This window comes from Thermobia domestica, chromosome 9 (assembly GCF_964235325.1).
Source record: "Thermobia domestica chromosome 9, izTheDome1.hap1.1, whole genome shotgun sequence".
NCBI lineage: Eukaryota > Metazoa > Arthropoda > Insecta > Zygentoma > Lepismatidae > Thermobia > Thermobia domestica.
Window position 1 is genome coordinate 82,895,072 of NC_137462.1, and position 22,629 is coordinate 82,917,700.

Here is a 22,629-nt window from a genome sequence, read left to right on the forward strand (position 1 = left end):
TTAGGGCTGTTGAGCGTGCCAACACATTTCTGCACGCTCCAACATTTCTCGAAACGTCCAGAGCTCCAAATGACTTTACATATCATCAGTGAAAACCCTCCATGTTTCACAGTTTGTTGTATTCGGTCCAAGTGGAAATCTTCCTGGAATTGACTCCAGATCCATGTGCGTTTGATGGATGAAAACTTGGTAAATATGGACTTATCAGAAGAAACTACGTGGCGCCAAACATGTTTGTTGTTCATTGTTTCCACTGAGCAATATTGGCAGTAGTAAGTAAGAGTTTACATCTTGCAGCTCTCTCGTGGTAGTTTAGTGGACACAGATATCTGACAGCTGTAATTCGTCTCACTTTCAGATCTGCAGTATGCCATGTCTGCAGCCTTACACTTGCAATTTTGTTCCACAGAACTACTAGTAGCCCTCAACTGACGATGGCCTAGTCGGCCAGAACGTGGACTTACTTTCCTTTAGATGTATTTAAAACTGAATCGATGGTAGAGAATAGAAAGTAAAGGTTTCAGGAAATTTGTATTTGGCTTGCATCGAGGTCGCACTGTCTTATTTTCTGATCACGTTCGAAATCACTAGTTTAGGACGCACAAAGGACTGAAATCCCAAAAAGATGGTAAAAATATCAAAATTTCGTTAAATTTGCATATTATATTTAATACATAGATATTAGAAGTCGCTGATAACGATTATGATGTCACAAATCAAAAATTCAAAATGGTGGATCCAATATGGTGGCCAACTACTATGGTAGATTCAACTGGTTTCTCATACTTTTGAGGTCGCTGATAACGATTAATAAAGTCAGAACGTCAACATGGTTATGAAGTAAACAGCAATATAACAAAATTACATTACTAATAAGTGTTAAAAATTGGTATTCTGGACATCTACTTGTAATCACGTGCATAAATTTTGCATGGGCAGTGTGTGTGTGTGTGTGTGAGAGAGAGAGAAAATTCCGTTAGCTTATTGTATTGCGTGTGTCGTAAAATCAATATGTCGATAGAATTATGCGGAATTCGTAACTTTTTCTACATTTATCTATTTTTTTATACTTTTTCTTTATTTTTCGTTAATTTTAATGATAGTTTGTGATAACTTCAATTGTTTTCCCAGCTTAAATGTCAATTCTACATACTTTTATGTATTTTATCCATTTTGAAAATATGAAAAAAAAAAAAAAAAAAAAAAAGTTGAAAAATCAACGAAGTTCTGATACTTTAAATCAAAGTGTTTTGTTCATGTTCATTACATCCAAACCTGTCAAACAGCACTTTTCAAATCACTGCTTGCTCTGCAGGTATAAAAAGACGGATATTTTAACGAAATTTGATACTTCAAACATACGACCCAAGACCTAAGAGTTCGCAAATCGAAACTTTCTTAACCAGAGGTTGTGTTTCTCTTGTGGAATCTTCAGACTGTCCATACCTGAAGTAACGACTGGTTATCGACTGGTTCTGATCACGCTTTTGTATAACAACCTTAAACGAACAAAAGTAGATTATAAGAAACGTATTGTCTTTATAGTAAAATAAAATAGTTTTATTTGACTTCTTATTAACACATCCAGTACCAATATTAAAAAGTATACAAATCGGCACTTGAAAATCGAACCTATGTGGAGTTCATTACAATCTAACAAATTAAAATATAGGTAATTTCTTTAAAAACCAATTGTGTAAAAGCCACTTAATTTCATAAAACATCAATTTATTAAATTTGCGCTAGCACCTAGTCAAGAAACATAACATGATTATACAATATGGTTGTAAGATAAAGCTTGTAAAATTAATATGAACAGTTTGCTCATGTTACATTCCCCGTACAATATTAACAATCACAAGAAGTAATTTTTAAAGCTCGAATAAGCAAGCCAAACGGATACCACTCTCAACAGTTAAAATCCCCCTCTTTCAGTCACAATTATACATTGTTAAAAAATAAAATATCTATTTACAACAATGAAGTATGTCTACATAGTGACAGTAAATTTAACTACACACTAGTTAGGACGGAATAATGAAAAAGAAGTGAAAGCTCAAATCAGTCTTATGTCAATGACGTGATCGTAAAGCGTTCCGAAAACTGCTTGCTTCAGGCTTCTAAATGGCATTGCATATTTTTCATATTAAATAGTAATATTACATTTATTAACATAAAAATAATATGTAAATACTATCTGAAATGTTGGTGTTCACTAGAGAATACAGTGTCTTGTACGAATATTGTCATGATAAATTGTACGGCATTCTGCTGATTGGCAGTAAGTCCACTTATTTGTGATACAGAGGTAACATGGGATGCTGCGTTGATCAACACACTAGCTTTGTCGGGAACTACACGCTCCTGGAACTTCTTCATATGGTATTGTACGGTATCAAAATAGTGCATCAAAGTGTCTTGAAGAGGTACCAAATCTTCTTTCACAATTAGGCTAGCCAGATGGCACAAAGATAGACAGATCTATGGGATATAATAAAATAAGAAATATATTATGCACTCTTTCATAGCACATAAAAATAAAATTATTCAATTGTGAAGAATTCAGAAAAAAAAAAAAGATAACAAAATAAGAAATAAATTCAGTATCACAGCTGTGAAACTACAATGACTTCCAAACTATACTAAATCAATATTGAAACAGTTCTAGAATTTTTGGCTGCAAAAGAGGGATGAGATGGAACCTGTTTATCAATCCATATCAAAAACAGTTCCTTGCTACCCCTTACAATTATTGCTACATAAGAATTAATACTGAAACCGAAATTTGAAGAAAAAAAATAATCCGATAAAAATCTAACACAAATGCAGTTTCTTTTGAATTTATCGTATCTTCATCAAAACAATAAAAATCTAACATTGACACAGTTTTTTTTTAGTTCCGATTCATGCTCCAGCATTTTTTCTTCTCTTCTTCCAGGGCTTTAATTTCTTCTCTAGATCTGTTAATTTTATCTCGTTCCTTTTCTTCTTTCTCGTTCCTAAAACTTCCTTTCGTCACGAGAATCATAGTCTTACAGCCATAACATACTTTATCGACAACTCCACCACGTTTAGAGACGGGGAATGCACACTGCTGAGCTATAACAGATTCTTCACAAAGATTTTCAAAGAGAGATTCCTTGTTCATAAAGAACCCTCTTTCAATGGCTGCATTCTCATGAAACATACATATAATCTTCATGGCAAATTTTAGAAATAAAGCACGATCTGGATCTAAACTTGCAACGAAATATGTATCTAATCTTTGCTTTTTTTTCTCGTTTAATTTTTTTTCCGTGGAATTCTTTACTTTCATAAATTTTAAGGTAGCAGCTTTTTATTTAATTGGCCTCTGAGAGAAATAAAGTTCGTAGAAATATTTTTTTTTTCTGAAGTTAGTCACTCGACAACTGTTCAATATCAAACATGTCGCCTCATTTCAGTTTATTACGTAAAGGACTTCTTTTACGAAATAGCTTTTCAAATAAAGCAATCAAGAGACCCTGCAATCACATTCCAAGAAAATGATATTATGTCTCTTAAACCTTTACATATTGATCTTGCTCCAAAACAATTGTCAATACCCTTCACTGGCCTTATTCTTAACATCTACTGAAAGCATCTGTGCAAGATTTTTACGAGCTTATATAATCTCTATGTTCACAAATTCCTTGCCAATATTAATAAGTATTGAAACATTCCAATATACAAGAATGGTATTCAAAAAATTTTCTGTAACCACCGACTAAAGAAAAGAGAATTTAGCAAGAAGCAAATAATCTTTCACGAAAGAGCTCAAAACGGAGGAGTTATTGCCCTCAGGTAGGCTAGCTGAAACAGACACAACATATTTTTCCAAATAGGATATATGTAATGCTCTTTCAATTACATTTATATTCTCAACCCATTTGCTTGAAAACATTTTCAGAGGAAATAAAAATGAACCTGATACAGAAGTATATTGTGACTGACTAGATGGAAAATCTGAAATAGTAATACAAAGCTCTCAAACATTCATTAATTATCCATGTAGTTAAGTTGTTTGCTGTTTTGTAGCTACCGTGTACATGAAGAGAACACGTGTCTAGAGCTGTTAGACTTTTGTTCTCTTCATTTAGTTCTTATGGTTCCATTAATCATATGAAGTCATTTAAAAATATGGCGTTAACATTTGAACCCTCAGTTGCAATTTGGAATATACATTTTGCTGAGAGATCTAATTTAAGAATACATTTATGGAAAGCTTTCGACAGATCAGAACGGCTCAAAATACTGATTATAAGTAATAAGTTGATATTTGCTGAACTGGAGTACTCCAGTACTGAACGAGAATATCAATTTGCTCCATTTCACTCACCTTATTCAAATTTTCATCACCAAATAAACAAAAGACTCACATGTAGGTAGTTAACTGAAGAATATTACACACAACGACCGAGTCCACAACTTATACGACAAAAACAGACACCTGTCCAGCCGATGTCATACATGCGCCTGGTAATGGAACACGTAAAAAAACTCATGTACATTGCCTGTGAAAACTCATGTAACATGTCTGTACAGCCTCTACAAAACGCTATTATATACACTAACAATTGTTTTTAAGACCTTTCGCATAGTGTATAAATGTGGGTGTCAAATAATCATGACATCATAAACTGCATATACAAATTTCTGGTCTATAAAAAGTTACTGGTTCATTCAATAGCTTTTTGTAAACACTCGCAGACTCACTTCCAACATTTTTGATGCTCTTCGTTGTCTTTTTAAGTGGGAGTAGACTTAGTCAAGAGCTTTAAAAGCACTGGTAAGAACAGCACTCTCATTAATTAGCAAAAATTCGGAAATAAGTGGTTTAGCACTATTCAGTAGTATTTCTCCGTGATCATTGCAACTTACTCGGTATTTTTGGGGACTTCGTGACTTTTCCGTGTGGTAAACACCTTCTGGAGGTACGTAAGATTGACAAAAACGTGAAAGTAAATGCTGCCTACTTCCAGCAATCCATATGACTACATCTATCCATCGTTTCATCGACAAAACCAACAACAAACAGTTGTGGATCCATATGGACAAAGCCTCTAGCCATACACCATCAGACAATCCCTTTCGTTTTATCATGACAGAGCAGGGAACGTGAGCCCGTATTATTCTTTTTCATGACATGAAAAGCTCTGATGCCAGCCCAATGGATTGCTACTCATTTGGACTGACGATGACGTCTACTACACACCTTTACTGGCCTATGGAAAACTTGCAAAGCGGAATGGGATGGAATTCCAATGGCTGTGCCGCAATGCAGTTTGTTGCGAAAATTTCGATATTAAGACGATAGTCGACAATGCTGGTGATCCGATAGAATACAAATGGTGGATATAAACCGAACAAGTTTTTGTATAAATACCTGAAAAACATGAATACATCTTTATTATTCTGTGCTATATTTTTGAAAAAAAAAAAAATGTATCTCGATACTAACCTGATCTACGAGGTTATCTCTATGTTTATATTCTGTAAAATCTTCAATATTTTGAGAATTCTCAAGCCCCGTTAGTAATGCTGTCCATATATTTAAAAAGTGATGCTTATAAAAGCTACGTTTCTCAGGAACTGAAAGCGCTGATGCTGCATTGATCCTTACTTTGAAATTTTTGAAGTTCTGTACAAGAGTCATTAATGTGGAAAATACTGATGTCTGGAAATCAAAACCAATTATTATTAGTTAACTCGATTATGTAATACTAACACTGGTAACAAGTCAAAATATTTTTATCAAACAATTTATTTTTTTTAAAATAAACGACTTTTGACACAAAAATCGATTCCAATTCTATTTCACTATAAGATTTAGTGCAGGATTTGATATTGATATCAACAAGCTATAACAGAATTACATACTAGTTATAAGTGAATAGCAGACTCGTTAATTTTACTTATCATAACCCCGAAGAGAAACTTACTTCTGTTTTGCAACTCTTCAGAGCTGAAGAAAGCATAGTGTGTTGCTGCAATAATTAACCGATAAAATTAGCAAAACGTAGTGGTGAGTTCTCTTTCACTTTTAATGGAATAATAAGTTTAAGGATGATCAAAACAGTGGGCAACTACTAAAAAACAGTAAATCAACAAGCTGTCCTTCTATCAAAAATAACAAATAAATAAAAATTGCAGTTCGATCTGTATAAATGATTTGTGTACTTTTGTGTGTGTGCTAATTCTAAGCGAATGATCCATCATATACTCACCTGCCACGTTTCGTTTGCAACATACAGAGAAGCATTCTTCAGCATACTTCCTAGTGCATAGCAGGAGTTCCATCGAATCTAAAACGATCAAAAGTGCTAATTATAATTTATAGTTATTACTATAAAATATTTTCTCTTCAATATTTTGACAGGGTTCCCACAGACCTGGAAAATCAGGGCAAATCAGAGAATTTGATTTTTGTTAGGAAAATTATTGAAAAATTCTTTCATATCAGGGAAACAAAGTAGCTATTCTTGATACTGAAGGCAACTTTGAAGTAATAAGGTTATTTGGGATTTAGTTATCATACAATACAACAATTTAGAACAACAGATTACAGAAATCATCTGTACGTGCGAATTAAATGATATACAGAGTGAAAAAGACGGTCACTGGACCAGGACTCGAACCCGGGATCTTCGATCCGATTGTTTCCTCCTTTCATTAATATATAATGATAGCACAACTGTCAAAAGTTTTCTGAATATGGACACTGAATTGTCCAACCATAACAAATTAAGCTGTGGTACAAACCACGTGGTCTGAGTGAAGAGCACTGATTTCAAGAGAGAGAGTATGGCTGTTCTGGGTAGCGTATGGTTAACGCAAGTGCACGGTATGCAGAAGATCCCGGTCTATTAATTCAATTTTTCACCCTTTGTATATCATGTATTGGGTTAGTTTAGGAAATTAGTAGCAACGTTCTAAGTACATAATTATGGACTCATAGAGTACATACGAGTAAAATTATTGAGGTAAAGGACCATAATAAGGGTGGCAGAAAGACGGATATTAGTAAGTCGTTAGGTGCAACAAGTGGCAGCTATCATATAACTGGAACAATAAGTACTAGATGGTAATAAAAATAACAGTCTTTACTGAGTTTGAAAATAATGTTTCAATTCCTGTCAATGTGCCATACTTCGATATTGACTGTATTTTTCTTTACTCAAGAATACTTCTATGTTTACAATCTTTAAAAAAACTTAGGAATCAAAGTTTCAGCTTTTAAAACTACCTTCGACGCCAGAATCGTATGACGATCACAATTTTAAAATTTATCACACTGATTAATACAGTCTGAACGTTAAATTTAAAATAATTATCAGTTACATTCAGTGAGACAGGCGGCTTCAAAAGTGTAAATAATGGAATTATTTAGAAAATGTTAGAAGTAAATATCCTAGCTCCCGCAAAAGATGGTCAATTTGAGGAGTAATAATAATAATAATAATAATAATAATAATAATAATAATAAAGCTGTGATCTGTGGTCTTGACCACGAAATCTTATACGAAAATATGATTTATTACTATATTGATTTTACCTTCATGTTATTCCCGGTAGAAGAATGTTTGATTAGAACTGCCACAGCTTTTTCCATTACCTCCTTAAATTCACTGGTTTGAATTATCCTTTCACTTGCACACTTTAGAAGGTTCCCGACAGCTCGCACAGCATAACATCTGACCTAAAACAAAATTGAAAACTTCATTTTTCCTAAACCATAGTACTACCATAATGTGTAAAAGTAAAAACTTAACAATAAAACAGAAATTGATCTGTTTTATTTGTTACATACAATAAGTTTGATGGTAAATATTTCTGTTATGTTACAATTGTTTCTACCTTTATTATTATTATTATTATTATTATTATTATTATTATTATTATTATTATTATTATTATTATTATTATTATTATTATTACAGGCCCCAAATACAAATTTCGCCATTCACTTTCGTGCTGTAATAAGAGATTTCTGCATGGAATCTGCTATTCATGCGTATAATGAGTAGGATATGATTACTATTTTCTGTGATAATACAGGGTGATTCTTTTAAAACACGGATTTCATTTGGGTCTACAATTTCTAACTTATGCCCGATTTTCAGGCGGTTTCTGGCAAACGATCAAGAAAGGATGGGAGATTTATGGGACTATGTTTACTGGTTTAAACTCATCCGGGATAATATCGATTACGCCTCAAGAAAAACAGCAAATTTTCGCCAGTGTACCTTACAATTGGAATGAAGTGCAGTGTGGTGTGGAGATTTGAGTTTTCTTCGTTAGATGGCAACCTTGCCAAGGTCAGTAAGAAACAGAGCGTTACCACTAACACTTAATTTGTATTTTCATTAACACATAATTTGTTTTCTGCAGTTTCGCTTCAAAAATCCAAAACCTCATTCTAATTGTAAGCTACACTGGCGAAAATTTGCTGCTTTTCTTAAGGCGTGATCGATATTATCCCGGATGAATTTAAACAAGTAAACATAGTCCCCTAAATCTCCCATCCTTCCTTGATGTTTGTCACAAACTGCATGAAAATCGGACTTCAGTTAAAAATTCTAGACCCAAATGAAATCCGTGATTTGTAAAAAATTACCCTGTACAAAGATGTAAATGTTCTCTCTATCAAATCTGTGATGCTGATTGTCAGAATAACTGAACATTGAGATAAGCGTAGCCAGAATGTATTGACAAGAAAAAATATTGTTACTTATGTAAGTTACTGTTGGCTTTTGTAAGAAAACTGTCCAACAGTGTGCCAATTTCCGCTTAATATACTTTGTTTTGTATTTATTAGCTATCATTTAAAAGAAGTGAAAAAGGAAGGTAACGTATTAGTGAGTGTTTTCTCTGAAAGATTTGTTGTTAAGAAGGCGATGAATCCACCCAGGATCCACTAGGTACGGGACGTCCACATGCCATACACAACGAGACATCGGTGCTGATAATGGCCAATCATGAGAGGCCTAGAAAAAGTAATTTGTTGCAGTGCAGACACATTCATCAAAACCAACTTCGGAAATGGTATTAAATGAGACGATGGGTTTCACTCGATTTGACTGCGACTCAGACTGTGACAAGGGCCCTATTTCTCAAAACCACTAGTCTTGTAATATGTTTTTTACATGTCACGAAATATCGTAAAGCAGAAATACAAGAGCAATAGTAAACGTCATTTCTAAATACTAACACATATTAAGACAACGTCATTCATAGTTTGTCATAATTTTATGATATATGCAATTGTAAAATATTTGATTCTGAGAAGTTTTCACCAGTATTCCAAGACTAGTAGTTTTGAGAAATAGGGCCTGGGCAAACGATCAACGCATTAGTGTATTCACAACAATTGAGCTCTCCATTATTCTGAAGCAGAATAATAACTCTGCGATTCACAAGTATTGTCTTCACGATTTTCAATTTTTTATACAATAATATATATATATTATTGTATAAAAAATTGAAAATCGTGAAGACAATACTTGTGAATCGCAGAGTTATTATTCTGCTTCAGAATAATGGAGAGCTACATGTTTTCTAAGAACTTGCGCGATATTATTCACCTTGGTTTGGAAACATTAAATACCACCTATTCCCCGGACAACGCACCGTTGGATTACCACTTATTCAGAGATGATCCATGTACTGGACGAATTCCTTGGTTTATGTTTCACAGAATTCTACGACCGTGGGATCCATACTCTGGCTAAGGGTTAGAGACAAGTTAATGTCGCTGGGGTAAAAATTCGATAGAACTTTATTTAGGATATTTAAGTTTTATGTACAAGTAAGATACACTCTGTTTTTGCACAAATAAATGCTTAAAACGATCAATTTCTTTTATATATATCTTTCACATGTTCCTGAATCTTTGAAAGAATATTATAGAGATGCGACGTCCTCGTTTCGGAATGAATCATGTTAGGGGCACATACACAGCTGCATGTGTTCTAACAAGGTTCTGGGATGGTCATAGGAATGCCATCCGGAACAATCCATGAGTCTTTTTTGAGGAGCATATGGATCTGAGTTTTGTCTAATGGACCACAATGGACAACTCACTAGGATAATCTGATGCAGGAATATTTGAAACATGAGAACATCACGAGCCTGGAGTGATCTTGCTCCCCGGATCTCAATCCTTTTAAGTAGCCTGGGAAGCTCTTGAAGAAAGTTACCACGAACCACTACCGACTTCCGAAGAGTACTTCTCAAAAATTGATACTTTACCACAAGAGAAGTTGAACAGCCTGATTTACAGAAGAGGTATCCGCTATAAAATCTATATAGCTGTTCAGGTTAATCATAGAACGTACTAAACAATTGGTTGGTTGGAGTTTAGAGTTTAGCGTCCCTTTTCAGCTTCGTAGCTATATGATATGTCGACCTACAGTTTAAGGTGGAATCCGAACCACCGTAAACCGCTCAAATATCAAGACACTTTCACCATGCGAGTCAAGACGTGACTCTGTGCACCACATGTACGGCGCGTTAGTAACTTAAACAGTGGGGTTATGCACGTACTAAACAGCTTTGGCACTACCAATCATTCCATATGTGATAACACGGAGAGAGACAATGCAGAGCAAGTGCATCCCAATATTCGTGTCTAGTATGCTTTGTAGTTTGTAGAACTTCGTATCAAGCTCAAAGAATCTAACTCATACATCCAGATTCCACAGACAAGAATACGCCATGGTTACCCGAATTTTCCGCTACTTTCATAATCCTTTTATTTATGGGTATATTAAATTTTCAGCTGTGGTCCAGAAGGAACTTTTGATCTATTGTACGCATAACTGGTTACTAATTTAACATTCTTTGCGATCGTCGAATCAAAGATTACGCCAAGTTACTTTTAAATTAAGTTTGATGTAGAAGAATTAATATCTACAATTAAACTTACCTTATCGTTATCTTGCGAGGCTTTTACAGTTTGTGAGAACAAGCCGAGAAACAAAGAATCAGGAATCACTTCTAAAATGGCGTTTTCCCTGGATAAAGATTATAAAGATAATTTTAAATAGCTATGATCTTTGTTATAAAATAAATAAAATATTTAATGCTCTAAGATTTACGTAAAGAGGATTGTGTATTCAGGGTGGCCACTCAAACGGCAAGATAAAATTCACGCATATTTCCAGGTTTTCCAGCATCATCATCATACAGGTAATATTTTTCAGTAACTTTTATATGGACCTTATTTCATAAATTCACACTACTCTAGGGTCTGAACAGATATATATATATATATATATATATATATATATATATATTACATTAAACGAACGTGCACAGATTCAACAAATCAAGTAACTACTAGAATATTCTGTCACACACACACACAAAGAAAGAGAGAGAGGGAAAGTTTTCATAAGTTCCACATTACTGTAAGGTCTGAACAGGTAATAATAAAAAAAAAAAAAAAAAAAAATGCACCGTTTATTTCTATATACCTCGAGAGCAGCACTCACGAAGATTTTTCTGCTTCTTTTCATCGGAAGATTTACCTCCCGAAGTTTGTCAGCTGATTTATACCGGATGGATGGTATGCTAATAGTTACACCAAAAAAATTAATGTTTGATTTTTCACAATTTAAACAAAACGAAACAAACAAACACTGCATAGATTGCTTTGAGTGTTCCATGTATACTAAATTTATTATCAAATGAATATGCACAGATTCAATAAATTATGTAACCATTAGAATTTTCTGTTATATATACATATATTTTGTCGTAATAAAAGGAAGAACCGTAGAAAATTACAAACGTCACTGAAGCTTCTTTGACTGATCCGTACACAAAAAACTCACGTTACGTGAATTTTGAATAGACCTTTTCAAGTTCACTTATCAATATCACTTTTAGCTTTTTCCTTGAGTCTTTTTCTATCTTAGCCTTTTTACTTTCTAGCTCTTTAATTAACAATTTCGTTGTCTTCCTGTTCATGTCCTTTTTATCTTCACATTCTTTCTTCTTCCTTTTCTCATCCAAAGCACCTTGATAATTCTATCTAGCATTCAGAAGTTTTGTGATTTTTACGTTGCTGACTTCCCCATTGTATCTGATAGTGTCATATATGTCTCTGTACAACCAAAGTCTCTTCTGTCACGTTCTCAACAATGCACTCCTTATTTACTGAAAAGTCTCTTTCTACATTTGCATTTCCGTGAGAGTATTAGTGTAGAATGCAGAACCTTTATTAAGGCATCTGTCTTATCTTTGTGGACTGAAATGACAGACCACAATCTGTCAAGTCTATGACACTTTTTATCAAAAGATTCAAGACGCGTTCTGGTATTTGGATCACTGATTACAGAACAATACTGCCGAGCAGCGACATCAGCTGTGTGGCCGTCAAGCCAACTGATTTCAACCAATGTGGTTGAAAGCTCCTTGATGCGGACCATCCCTTCATTACAATGCAGCAACCTCTGGATTCCAGCAAGTTATGACTTTTGTCAACTTAAATTTCAGTGCTAATCGTTTCTGCACTTTTATGACCATTTCCGCAATATTCTTCGGCAATCCCTGTAGAACCTGGCTAGTTCTATATCCTTAACATTTTCCCAACATCTCTTTATTTCCTTTTTTGTGGCAAATCCTACATCAACACTTGCTGAATTCAACAAGTTTTCTTCTTTCTGTACATCAATCTTAAAATTTTCAACGTATTCTGGTTTCACGGATCTTTGCATAACTGCACACACACTCCTGTGCAGTTCTGAGTATAGGAAGGGAGCTAAAGGTCTGTCACTCTTAAAATCTGTGAGAAATTGTTCAATGTCACTAGCTATGATTTTAAAGAAAACTAGTTTGGGGAATAACATTGGGTCTTCAAGACAGTGTTTTACTACTTCAAAACTGCTACAAGACGGTTTGCTACCATCTTTCAAAGATGGTACCTGTCTTTCACAAAATCTCTGAGGCAAGGAAGCATATCAAGAGCTTGCTGTGCTACTTTTCCATTTAATAACCAACGAACAGGGCAATATTTGTATGGGAACATTCGGAATTTGTTAATTCAATATATATAGCTCTCTTTGCAGGAACATTGTTGAATAAATTCTACAAAGAACGCAAAACTTTGCAACTTCACAATCTACTGTGAGCATACGAACTTTAAAAGCATTATTTAATGTATGCAAGCCACAACTGCCCAAATTTAAAGGACAAGAGTTACATTTTCCTGATTTCAGAAATGTATTAAACTCCTGAAGGAACTTTAAATTCCCTGTGGATCCATCCATAGAAACCTGTATGATATTTTTGACAACAAGGAGTTTCACAGAGTCCATGAATGCTCCTAGGAGATCTGAGGCCCTACTTCGTCCAAGGAAAGCAGAACTTAGGTAACGAATACAAATTTTTCCCTTAGTAGTGTCCCAAAATCTAACACTGACGTCCATTTAATTTTTCTGAGACACTTTGTTAAGTGACTCATCGAACCCAATAGCAAATGGACTGTTACCGTATACTGTGTGTATTGTGTAAAGATGTTCCCTTTTAAAATGTGGTGCTAGTCCAAATAAAATGATGTAACCTATCTTAGTATGGCCCAGTTCCATTTTTGCTATTTCACTGTCTGGGAATAAGTAGGGAAATAATTGTACATCTTTCTCCGCAGAACGGAAGGATTTGTGTGTGTCAATTACTTGTAAATTCCATTTAATTTCTGTATTAGTAACATTACTGTTTAACAGATACTTCTTGAAGGCACTTGAGTGAAGATCAGAAGATCCAATTACTGTACCTGTAATGCGCCGCTTTTATTGATCTGTACCTAGCGCATTACATTTTTGAGAAAAGTAGTGACATGTATTCTGTTCTGCACCATAAATATACATATAAAAAAGAATAATATTTTCGAATCGATAAGATATAAACAAAATGTGAAAGTAGATATTGAAAGTTTGAAGATTATTAAAGTGAATATATAAAATAAAGGAAATCCCTCATCGTTAAATGTGATTCTGAACCATTAAAAGCGATATCAGGTAATAAATATATATATTTAGAAGTGAATTTTGTTAAGTAAAGGAAATAAAACAAACATGAAGTGCTAAAAAGGGATTTGTTTGGGGGAGACTTTTCTCTTCCCACATCTGTCTGCCAAATTCAAAATCATGGAATAATAAAATGTAACATACATCTTTCAAAATCTTACGTTTTAATCAAATTAGTCAACATGTTATATTTTGGTATTCTAAACAATCTCAACGAAAATTCAGACATATAATAACGTACTGCTAAATGGCCTAAATTTATAAACTTCAATCTGGATTTTTTTTAATGATGCTGTTTTATTTATGTTGCTTAGAATGTATTATAATCTTATTGAGAATAATCCACAAATACATTATAATACATACGCCGTCCTTGTCAGGCATATAAAGCATTGTGGCAGAAGTTTATTTAAACTAAGGAAGAAAGAATTAGTAACATATAAGGAAAATGAGAAGAATAAGTATTTAAAGTTGATGTTATAATATATACATATGTGTTTAAAAAAGAAAGTTAATTATAAAGAATTATTCTAAAATAATGGAAAATATGTGAAGTATATGTATTAATGATGGTATTTGCCACTTAGCTGCATATGGTATTTACTTCGGCAGGACGCGATGTAAATGTACTTACAGTCAAAACTAGATACAATGCTAGATGTGGATTTGTAATATGATATACTGCTGCTATATTATTATAGTTAAAACAAAACCTTCATTACAAAATTTATACATATAATCATAATGAAATAAAGTTCCTAAATGAAATTATTTAAATTTTGAGGTTGTTAAGATTATTCTTAGAAACTAACGTAGAGATATACGATATAATGGTATGTCAATGTTCTATTTTGTTACGTAGTAATTCTGATCACATAAAACTTATCCTGCTGTTACCCCTCACATTACCTCTTGAACTTGGTTTTCATTCTGGTTGATTTTCCCGAACCATTTCATGTTTGGGTGGCGATTCCGATGTGCCGGGCCAAAGTCTTGGCTTAGTTCCTGGAAATACGTGGTAAGTGCGTTTTCATGGTATAGCTGAGCCTATGACAAAATTTTACGTAGTTATAATTATTTGGAACTGTTATTTGTTGTTGTATTGCAGAGGATTGATGGGTACCTAATAACATCTTTATGCGTCGACGCACAACAAACCTGCTACGACAATACAATGCTGTTTATAGAGTTCTAACCAATTAAATACTAGCATTTTCGATTTGCAATTTATTTTTCATTTACAGTAAAACGGTTAACCACAGCCGCGATATAAATTGAGCACTACAAGTGTAAAAAATGGCGATCCCAGTCATCAGGATTTGATGATTATTATATGAAAAGGAAAAGGAAATGTGAGGGTAACATGAAGAAAACTCTGTGAATATTTTGGAAATATATATATATATAAGATATGGCAGATTTGAGAAGGGAAGAAGATGAGGCTCTTCCGAACTATTATTAGAAGAAGATGTCAATTGTTAGCTCTAGTAGTGATACTATAGTGTGCGTCTGCTGTAATGAAAGAGACAATAAGGAAGTCGCAGGCAAAAACAAAATAATTCAATGTGACCACTGTGAAGAGTGGTATCATTTTATATGTGTTGGAATCAATGAGCAAAAGTATGAAGAAATGAGTAAGCCATCAGTTGTGTGGATTTGCGATGCATGCAGTCAAAAGGAGAAAGAAGTTGACAAAATGAAATCATTAAGTGTAACTGAGAGAGAAGAAGTGTCAAAAGAGGATTCAGGTCCGTCTAGTAAGAATGCCGAAACTGGGAAGGAAGAGATGAGCACAAAACCCAGAAATAAGAATAAACATAACCATGATGAAGGAAAAAGAAAATCTAATAAATCCAATAAGAGTGATCGTGAAAAGGAGAGAAAGAACGTGGAAGAGAATGGAGCCATTCCTATGGAAGAAGCTACAAGAACAAGAAAGAAAAGACATAGAAGTCACATGAGAGAAGAAGTACATAAAAGAAGAAATAGTTCACGACATAGTCGTCATTCAGATAAAGATAGAAAACAAGTTACTAAAAGTGATGAAGAAATGAACTCAGTTAGAAAGAAGAAGAAAGGAGAAAGCCATGAAAGAAATAGATTAGAGAAAGAGGAATGAGAAATACTTGACGGAAGTTCTAAGAAGAAGACAGACGAAACTGCAAGTCTATCTTCAAAAGAATCAATGGGAAACGTGTGCAACCACTGTTCGAGTTTGCGAGAAGAATTTAGAGCTACGGTGGAAGCTAGTATTGACATTACTTTTACTAAATTTTCTTACTATTTAGATGCGAAGTTGCAGGAAGTTAGAAAAGACATGATTGATCTTAGAAGAGATCTACAGGAAAGTATAGATAATAAATTTACACAAATAGAGAACGAAATGCAAGATATGAAGAAAAGAGAACAGGAAAGAGAATCAAAATTTCAAGAGGTTGAAACTAAAGTAGAAATGACAGTCCAAAACCAGAAAGAATTCGATCACAGACTTTCCACAATGGAATCCGAACAAAAACAGCAACGTGACCAATTGGATCGTACTAGTTTAAAACTATTGAAATGGGAAGGAGAAGTTGATCGACGAGTGAAGACCCTAGAGAAAGGCTTTCAAGAATTGAATTTGTGTGGAAATGGAGAAGGAAAACGAGATAGAGAATCTGTGGTGAACAGTACATTTGGGATGTCGACTGGAAATAATACGAACATTCAACCTGCATTTCAGCCAGCTCTTACGACCTCTGCGACGGAAACACGGATACCTTGGCCTAGCGAGTCGGTATTAAAAGAGAATGTCAACAATGAAGGAATTTCAAAGAACTCTGATGTATCGGGAGAATTAATAACTAATAGTAGAGAAGAAGAATCTGCAAAAGGAAATTTAGATGTCACAAAAGTAACGAATCTAGTGACGGAGTCTGGAAATCTACTTAGATATACCGATTTACGGGATTTTCCAAAGTTTGATGGACAATATAATGGAGCTGCCAAAGCCTTCCTACATGAATTTACGCAAACGTTAACCTTATTCAAACTTAATGATGCCGAAAAAGTGGTGTTAGTCTCAAGATGTTTAATTAAAACAGCTGGAGCCTGGTTCCGAAGCCAGCATAAGGTGAAAACTTTTGAAGATTTTGTTAGATATTTTCAGAAGCAATATCTGTCAGAACGTTTGGAGAGAGCCCAAAAGCGACAATTGCAATTAATGCGGTACGATCGAAATAAGTATTCAACATTATCGGATTTTGCATGGAATCTTGTCGAAACTTATCAAAGAATTTGTAGCAACACAGATGAAAAAGAATTGATAGACTTGTTGCTGAATAGCCTCCCCAGTCACGAAGCAAAAATATTAAGAAGCACTCCGAATAAAAATTTAGATGATCTGATGTTGAGAATAATGGAAATTCAAGAATACAATGACACAAATATTTCTAATATTATGGATTCAAGGAACTTTTCTCGTAGACAATTCCAGAGACCACAGGTAAACTTTGCTAGAAGGGTGAAAATTGACTCTGGAGTCCAAACCGAAACGAGTGTGCAGTCGGTACCAAATTTGGGAAATAATACTGCGTCACTAATAACAAACGGAAATTGTAGAAGAGGATGGAATTTTAAAAATGCATTCAGGAGACGACCATGGAATTTTCCCAGGTATGGTCCACCACCGCCATGGTACCAAAATCCCTATTACTGGAGTAATTATAATTTTCAGCCACCTGGAGGATCTGAACAGTCAGAGAATGTAAATTCAAATAATGTTGCAACTACCACAAGTGGCGTAATGGCAGAAACTTCAGTGATGTCAACCCCGGGAAACTAACGTCGCGGTCTATTGATATGGGGGTCAAAGACTGCGGGAGAGAAAATTCCCCAACTAATCAAAAAGACTTTAATAGTAGTTTATCAAAAGACATTTTTCAAGTATATGGATACTTCATTTTCAAGGAAGATCCCAAGTTGTTTGATTATAAGGAATTGAAGAAGGGTCAAGATAATGATTTGTACTGTCAAAATTTAAAAAGAAAATTAGAACAGAATCCAGATTATCCATATCTAAAATTTCATAATTCAGTCATATTTGTTAAGAATGTTAAAAGAGGTAGTTGGCTGTTAGTTATACCGAAAGAAATGGCAAAAACATTGGTACACCGAATACATGAAAAAGGACATTTCGGTCAGAAGAAATGTTTAGCATTCTGCAGATCATTATTCTATTGGCGGACTCTAAAAACTGACATCATTTCCTGCATTAGAAACTGTTTACAATGTGCGGCGACTAAATATTCAAACCGGAAAATAGCTTTAGAGAATTATCATATAACTGCTAATAATATACACGATAAATTGTGTCTGGATCTAGAAGGAAAATTACCAAATAGTTACGGATATTATTTTATTCTCTCTGTGATTGATGTATATTCTAAATTCGTATGTTTTTATCCTCTGCGAAATGCAAGTACTTCCGAAATAATACGAACTCTTGAAAAGCAATACTTTCATGTGGTTCCATATCCGAATGTCATTGTTACGGATCAAGGAGCACAATTCCTTTCCTTTAAATGGAAGAAATTTTGCACGGAACACAGGATAAAGCACACTAAAACGTCGCCATACAATCCAAGAGGAAATGGACTTATTGAAAGAAAACATAGAGATTTAAATAGATTGGTTCGATTGTGTTGTGCGGGACATCAATGTAAATGGAGTAAGAAGTTGAAAGAAATCGAAGATCTATTAAATTATTCAATAGACACAACCACTAAGCAAATACCTGCAGAATTATTCCAATCCTACTCAGCAATAGATTCATTTAAATCTTCGTATAATTGGCCAACAGAATTATATCCATTAGATTTGGTTGATAGAATATTAGAAGTCCATAACCCACTATTACCAAAAACTGAAGTAACATTAAAGTCTAAGAATCATAGAGCTATTGTTCTTAAAGAAGGAGACTTGGTTATGAAAAGGACCCATCCTTTATCATCAGCGGTTAAAAATGAAGCTGCTAAGTATTTAAAATGTTATGTAGGACCTTACCAAGTTATAAAATTATTACGGAACTGTGCGGTATTAAAGACTTTAGATCATCGTAATGCAGGAACGCAAAACTTAAGAAATTTAAAACTGTTCAATTGCACAGAGGAAGAAAAACAAAAACTGTTAACGAAGTATAACCCTGAAACAGAAGATTAATTGTTCCTGAAAATAATATTTAAGGTAAATTTTGTATATATTAAATTTTGAAGAAAAATTTTATCAAGTGATAAATTTTTTCTAGAGAAGGGGGAGTCTGTAATGCGCCGCTTTTATTGATCTGTACCTAGCGCATTACATTTTTGAGAAAAGTAGTGACATGTATTCTGTTCTGCACCATAAATATACATATAAAAAAGAATAATATTTTCGAATCGATAAGATATAAACAAAATGTGAAAGTAGATATTGAAAGTTTGAAGATTATTAAAGTGAATATATAAAATAAAGGAAATCCCTCATCGTTAAATGTGATTCTGAACCATTAAAAGCGATATCAGGTAATAAATATATATATTTAGAAGTGAATTTTGTTAAGTAAAGGAAATAAAACAAACATGAAGTGCTAAAAAGGAATTTGTTTGGGGGAGACTTTTCTCTTCCCACATCTGTCTGCCAAATTCAAAATCATGGAATAATAAAATGTAACATACATCTTTCAAAATCTTACGTTTTAATCAAATTAGTCAACATGTTATATTTTGGTATTCTAAACAATCTCAACGAAAATTCAGACATATAATAACGTACTGCTAAATGGCCTAATTTATAAACTTCAATCTGGATTTTTTTAATGATGCTGTTTTATTTATGTTGCTTAGAATGTATTATAATCTTATTGAGAATAATCCACAAATACATTATAATACATACGCCGTCCTTGTCAGGCATATAAAGCATTGTGGCAGAAGTTTATTTAAACTAAGGAAGAAAGAATTAGTAACATATAAGGAAAATGAGAAGAATAAGTATTTAAAGTTGATGTTATAATATATCGTCGTCGGCAATTCAAAACCTGCTATGTGTATTTTGCAGGAGAAGCGAAAAACAGTATCCTGGTTAGATTTTTCGCTTTATAAAAGTGATGTTATAAGTAATATTTGATGCTGCACGTAACTTGATACCTTCTCAAGTAACTTGAGAAGATATCAAGTTACGTGCAGCATCAAATATTACTTATAACATCACTTTTATAAAGCGAAAAATCTAACCAGGATACTGTTTTTCGCTTCTCCTGAAAAATGCACATAGCAGGTTTTGAATTGCCGACGACGATATACATATGTGTTTAAAAAAGAAAGTTAATTATAAAGAATTATTCTAAAATAATGGAAAATATGTGAAGTATATGTATTAATGATGGTATTTGCCACTTAGCTGCATATGGTATTTACTTCGGCAGGACGCGATGTAAATGTACTTACAGTCAAAACTAGATACAATGCTAGATGTGGATTTGTAATATGATATACTGCTGCTATATTATTATAGTTAAAACAAAACCTTCATTACAAAATTTATACATATAATCATAATGAAATAAAGTTCCTAAATGAAATTATTTAAATTTTGAGGTTGTTAAGATTATTCTTAGAAACTAACGTAGAGATATACGATATAATGGTATGTCAATGTTCTATTTTGTTACGTAGTAATTCTGATCACATAAAACTTATCCTGCTGTTACCCCTCACATTACCTCTTGAACTTGGTTTTCATTCTGGTTGATTTTCCCGAACCATTTCATGTTTGGGTGGCGATTCCGATGTGCCGGGCCAAAGTCTTGGCTTAGTTCCTGGAAATACGTGGTAAGTGCGTTTTCATGGTATAGCTGAGCCTATGACAAAATTTTACGTAGTTATAATTATTTGGAACTGTTATTTGTTGTTGTATTGCAGAGGATTGATGGGTACCTAATAACATCTTTATGCGTCGACGCACAACAAACCTGCTACGACAATACAATGCTGTTTATAGAGTTCTAACCAATTAAATACTAGCATTTTCGATTTGCAATTTATTTTTCATTTACAGTAAAACGGTTAACCACAGCCGCGATATAAATTGAGCACTACATACCATCATGACCCTGGAAAGAGTACAATAGTAAGTTCTTGTTATAGATACCTGCTACGAAATCAATTTACAGACCAATAAAAAACTATTATTTTGCGTCGAAAATAGACGACGATTCTAAATATGTGCCCTTGTACCTACTGTACCTAACAAGGGAATTTACCTCAACCGGAAATGCAGTGTCTGTATAATATTCTAAAATATTAATGAAGCCTCAAATTTGTAACTTGGTTTATTCTTTAAAACTTCAAGGATCTATACATAAATTCACGCACTTTTCCAGGTTTTTTAAGACCTTAAAAATTCCCGCTTTTCCCGAAATTTCCGACGCGTGGCCACCCTGGTATTTAAAAAATCCTTTGATTATCAACAGTAATTATAACACTAAAATTATAGCAATATTTTTCACGATTTGTACAAAAATTTTCAATTAAATTGGAATTGATAGCATCTCTTCTACATTCAGGAAATACCTCCAGAATTCTAGTCCAACGTTAGTTCGGACTTTACATAACACAAGATAGCAAGAAAACTCTGAACTTGTAAGAGAAGATGTAATGCTGATTACCTTCATTAATTTTAAAGCCTTAGAAACTAAAGAGATAAATAAACAGTACTCACTTGTTTAAGACTAAAGCATCACTGAGATTTCCAACAGCCCACGCTGCTTTAACTCTTACACCTAAATTGTCATCTTGTAAACACTTCATGATAGCACGAGTTGTCTCCGTTACAAATTCTTCATTCTGAAAGTAAGAAATAAATATTTTTTTTTTTTAGTTTCACTACTAAAGCATACTTACATTACATACTACTTTATATAGAAATAACCAATCATGGCAGTTACTCTGTGAGAACTTTCCACAAGTTAGTGAAATACAACAGGTTCTATAATCCGCCATTCTAGCATAGCATCGGCTCGTTAGGGCACAGACGTTGGACGCGTTGGTTTAGCCCTGACCCTGCGTTCCAAATGTTGTTCAAATAAAACTGCCTAATATCTTGTTGCAACATAATACTCATATAAATTATAGTGTTGGAAGTAATATAGGTCTATACCGTGAAACTCCACCGTGTTAGAAGCATTTCATTATTAATGTTGTCACAGTAGGCCTGTTTTCATTGTGCTGTAATAATTAATAGTCCAACGCATATCAGGAGAAACAACTCCACACCATAACTCAGCACCACCAGCTCATGACCGATCGACACTTTACATTCTGCAACACATAGGGAGACGTCACATCCATCTGAGCTCTTTCGTTGGTAGGTACTTATTGTACGCACCTTTGGCGCGGAATACCCAGGTTCGATTCCCAGTGGGAGCTCACGTAGCTTGGATCCAACGTTAAGCTGTAGGTCTACGTCTTACATAGCCTCGCTGCTCAACAGAACGCTAAAACACTAAAATAATGTGCATAGGGAACTGATGCGCTGATTACTGTCTTATCAGTCAGTTGAACAA

At 34.0% G+C, this 22,629-nt stretch overlaps 1 protein-coding gene across 2 annotated transcripts in view; it reads right to left on the bottom strand.

Annotated features, from left to right (window-relative positions):
• Positions 1-1,538: 1,538 nt before the first annotated feature.
• LOC145694794 (HEAT repeat-containing protein 6) overlaps positions 1,539-22,629 on the bottom strand; it is a 77,812-nt gene continuing 56,721 nt past the window's right edge. For both annotated transcript variants that reach the window (XM_081771440.1, XM_081771439.1), the window contains exons 11-16: positions 21,786-21,910; positions 10,946-11,033; positions 7,574-7,717; positions 6,246-6,323; positions 5,480-5,695; positions 1,539-2,481 (exon numbers count right to left, since the gene is read on the bottom strand). In XM_081771440.1, the coding sequence (XP_081627566.1) occupies positions 2,194-2,481; positions 5,480-5,695; positions 6,246-6,323; positions 7,574-7,717; positions 10,946-11,033; positions 21,786-21,910 (939 nt within the window). In that variant the 3' untranslated portion in view covers positions 1,539-2,193. The remainder of the gene's footprint in view (positions 2,482-5,479; positions 5,696-6,245; positions 6,324-7,573; positions 7,718-10,945; positions 11,034-21,785; positions 21,911-22,629) is intronic.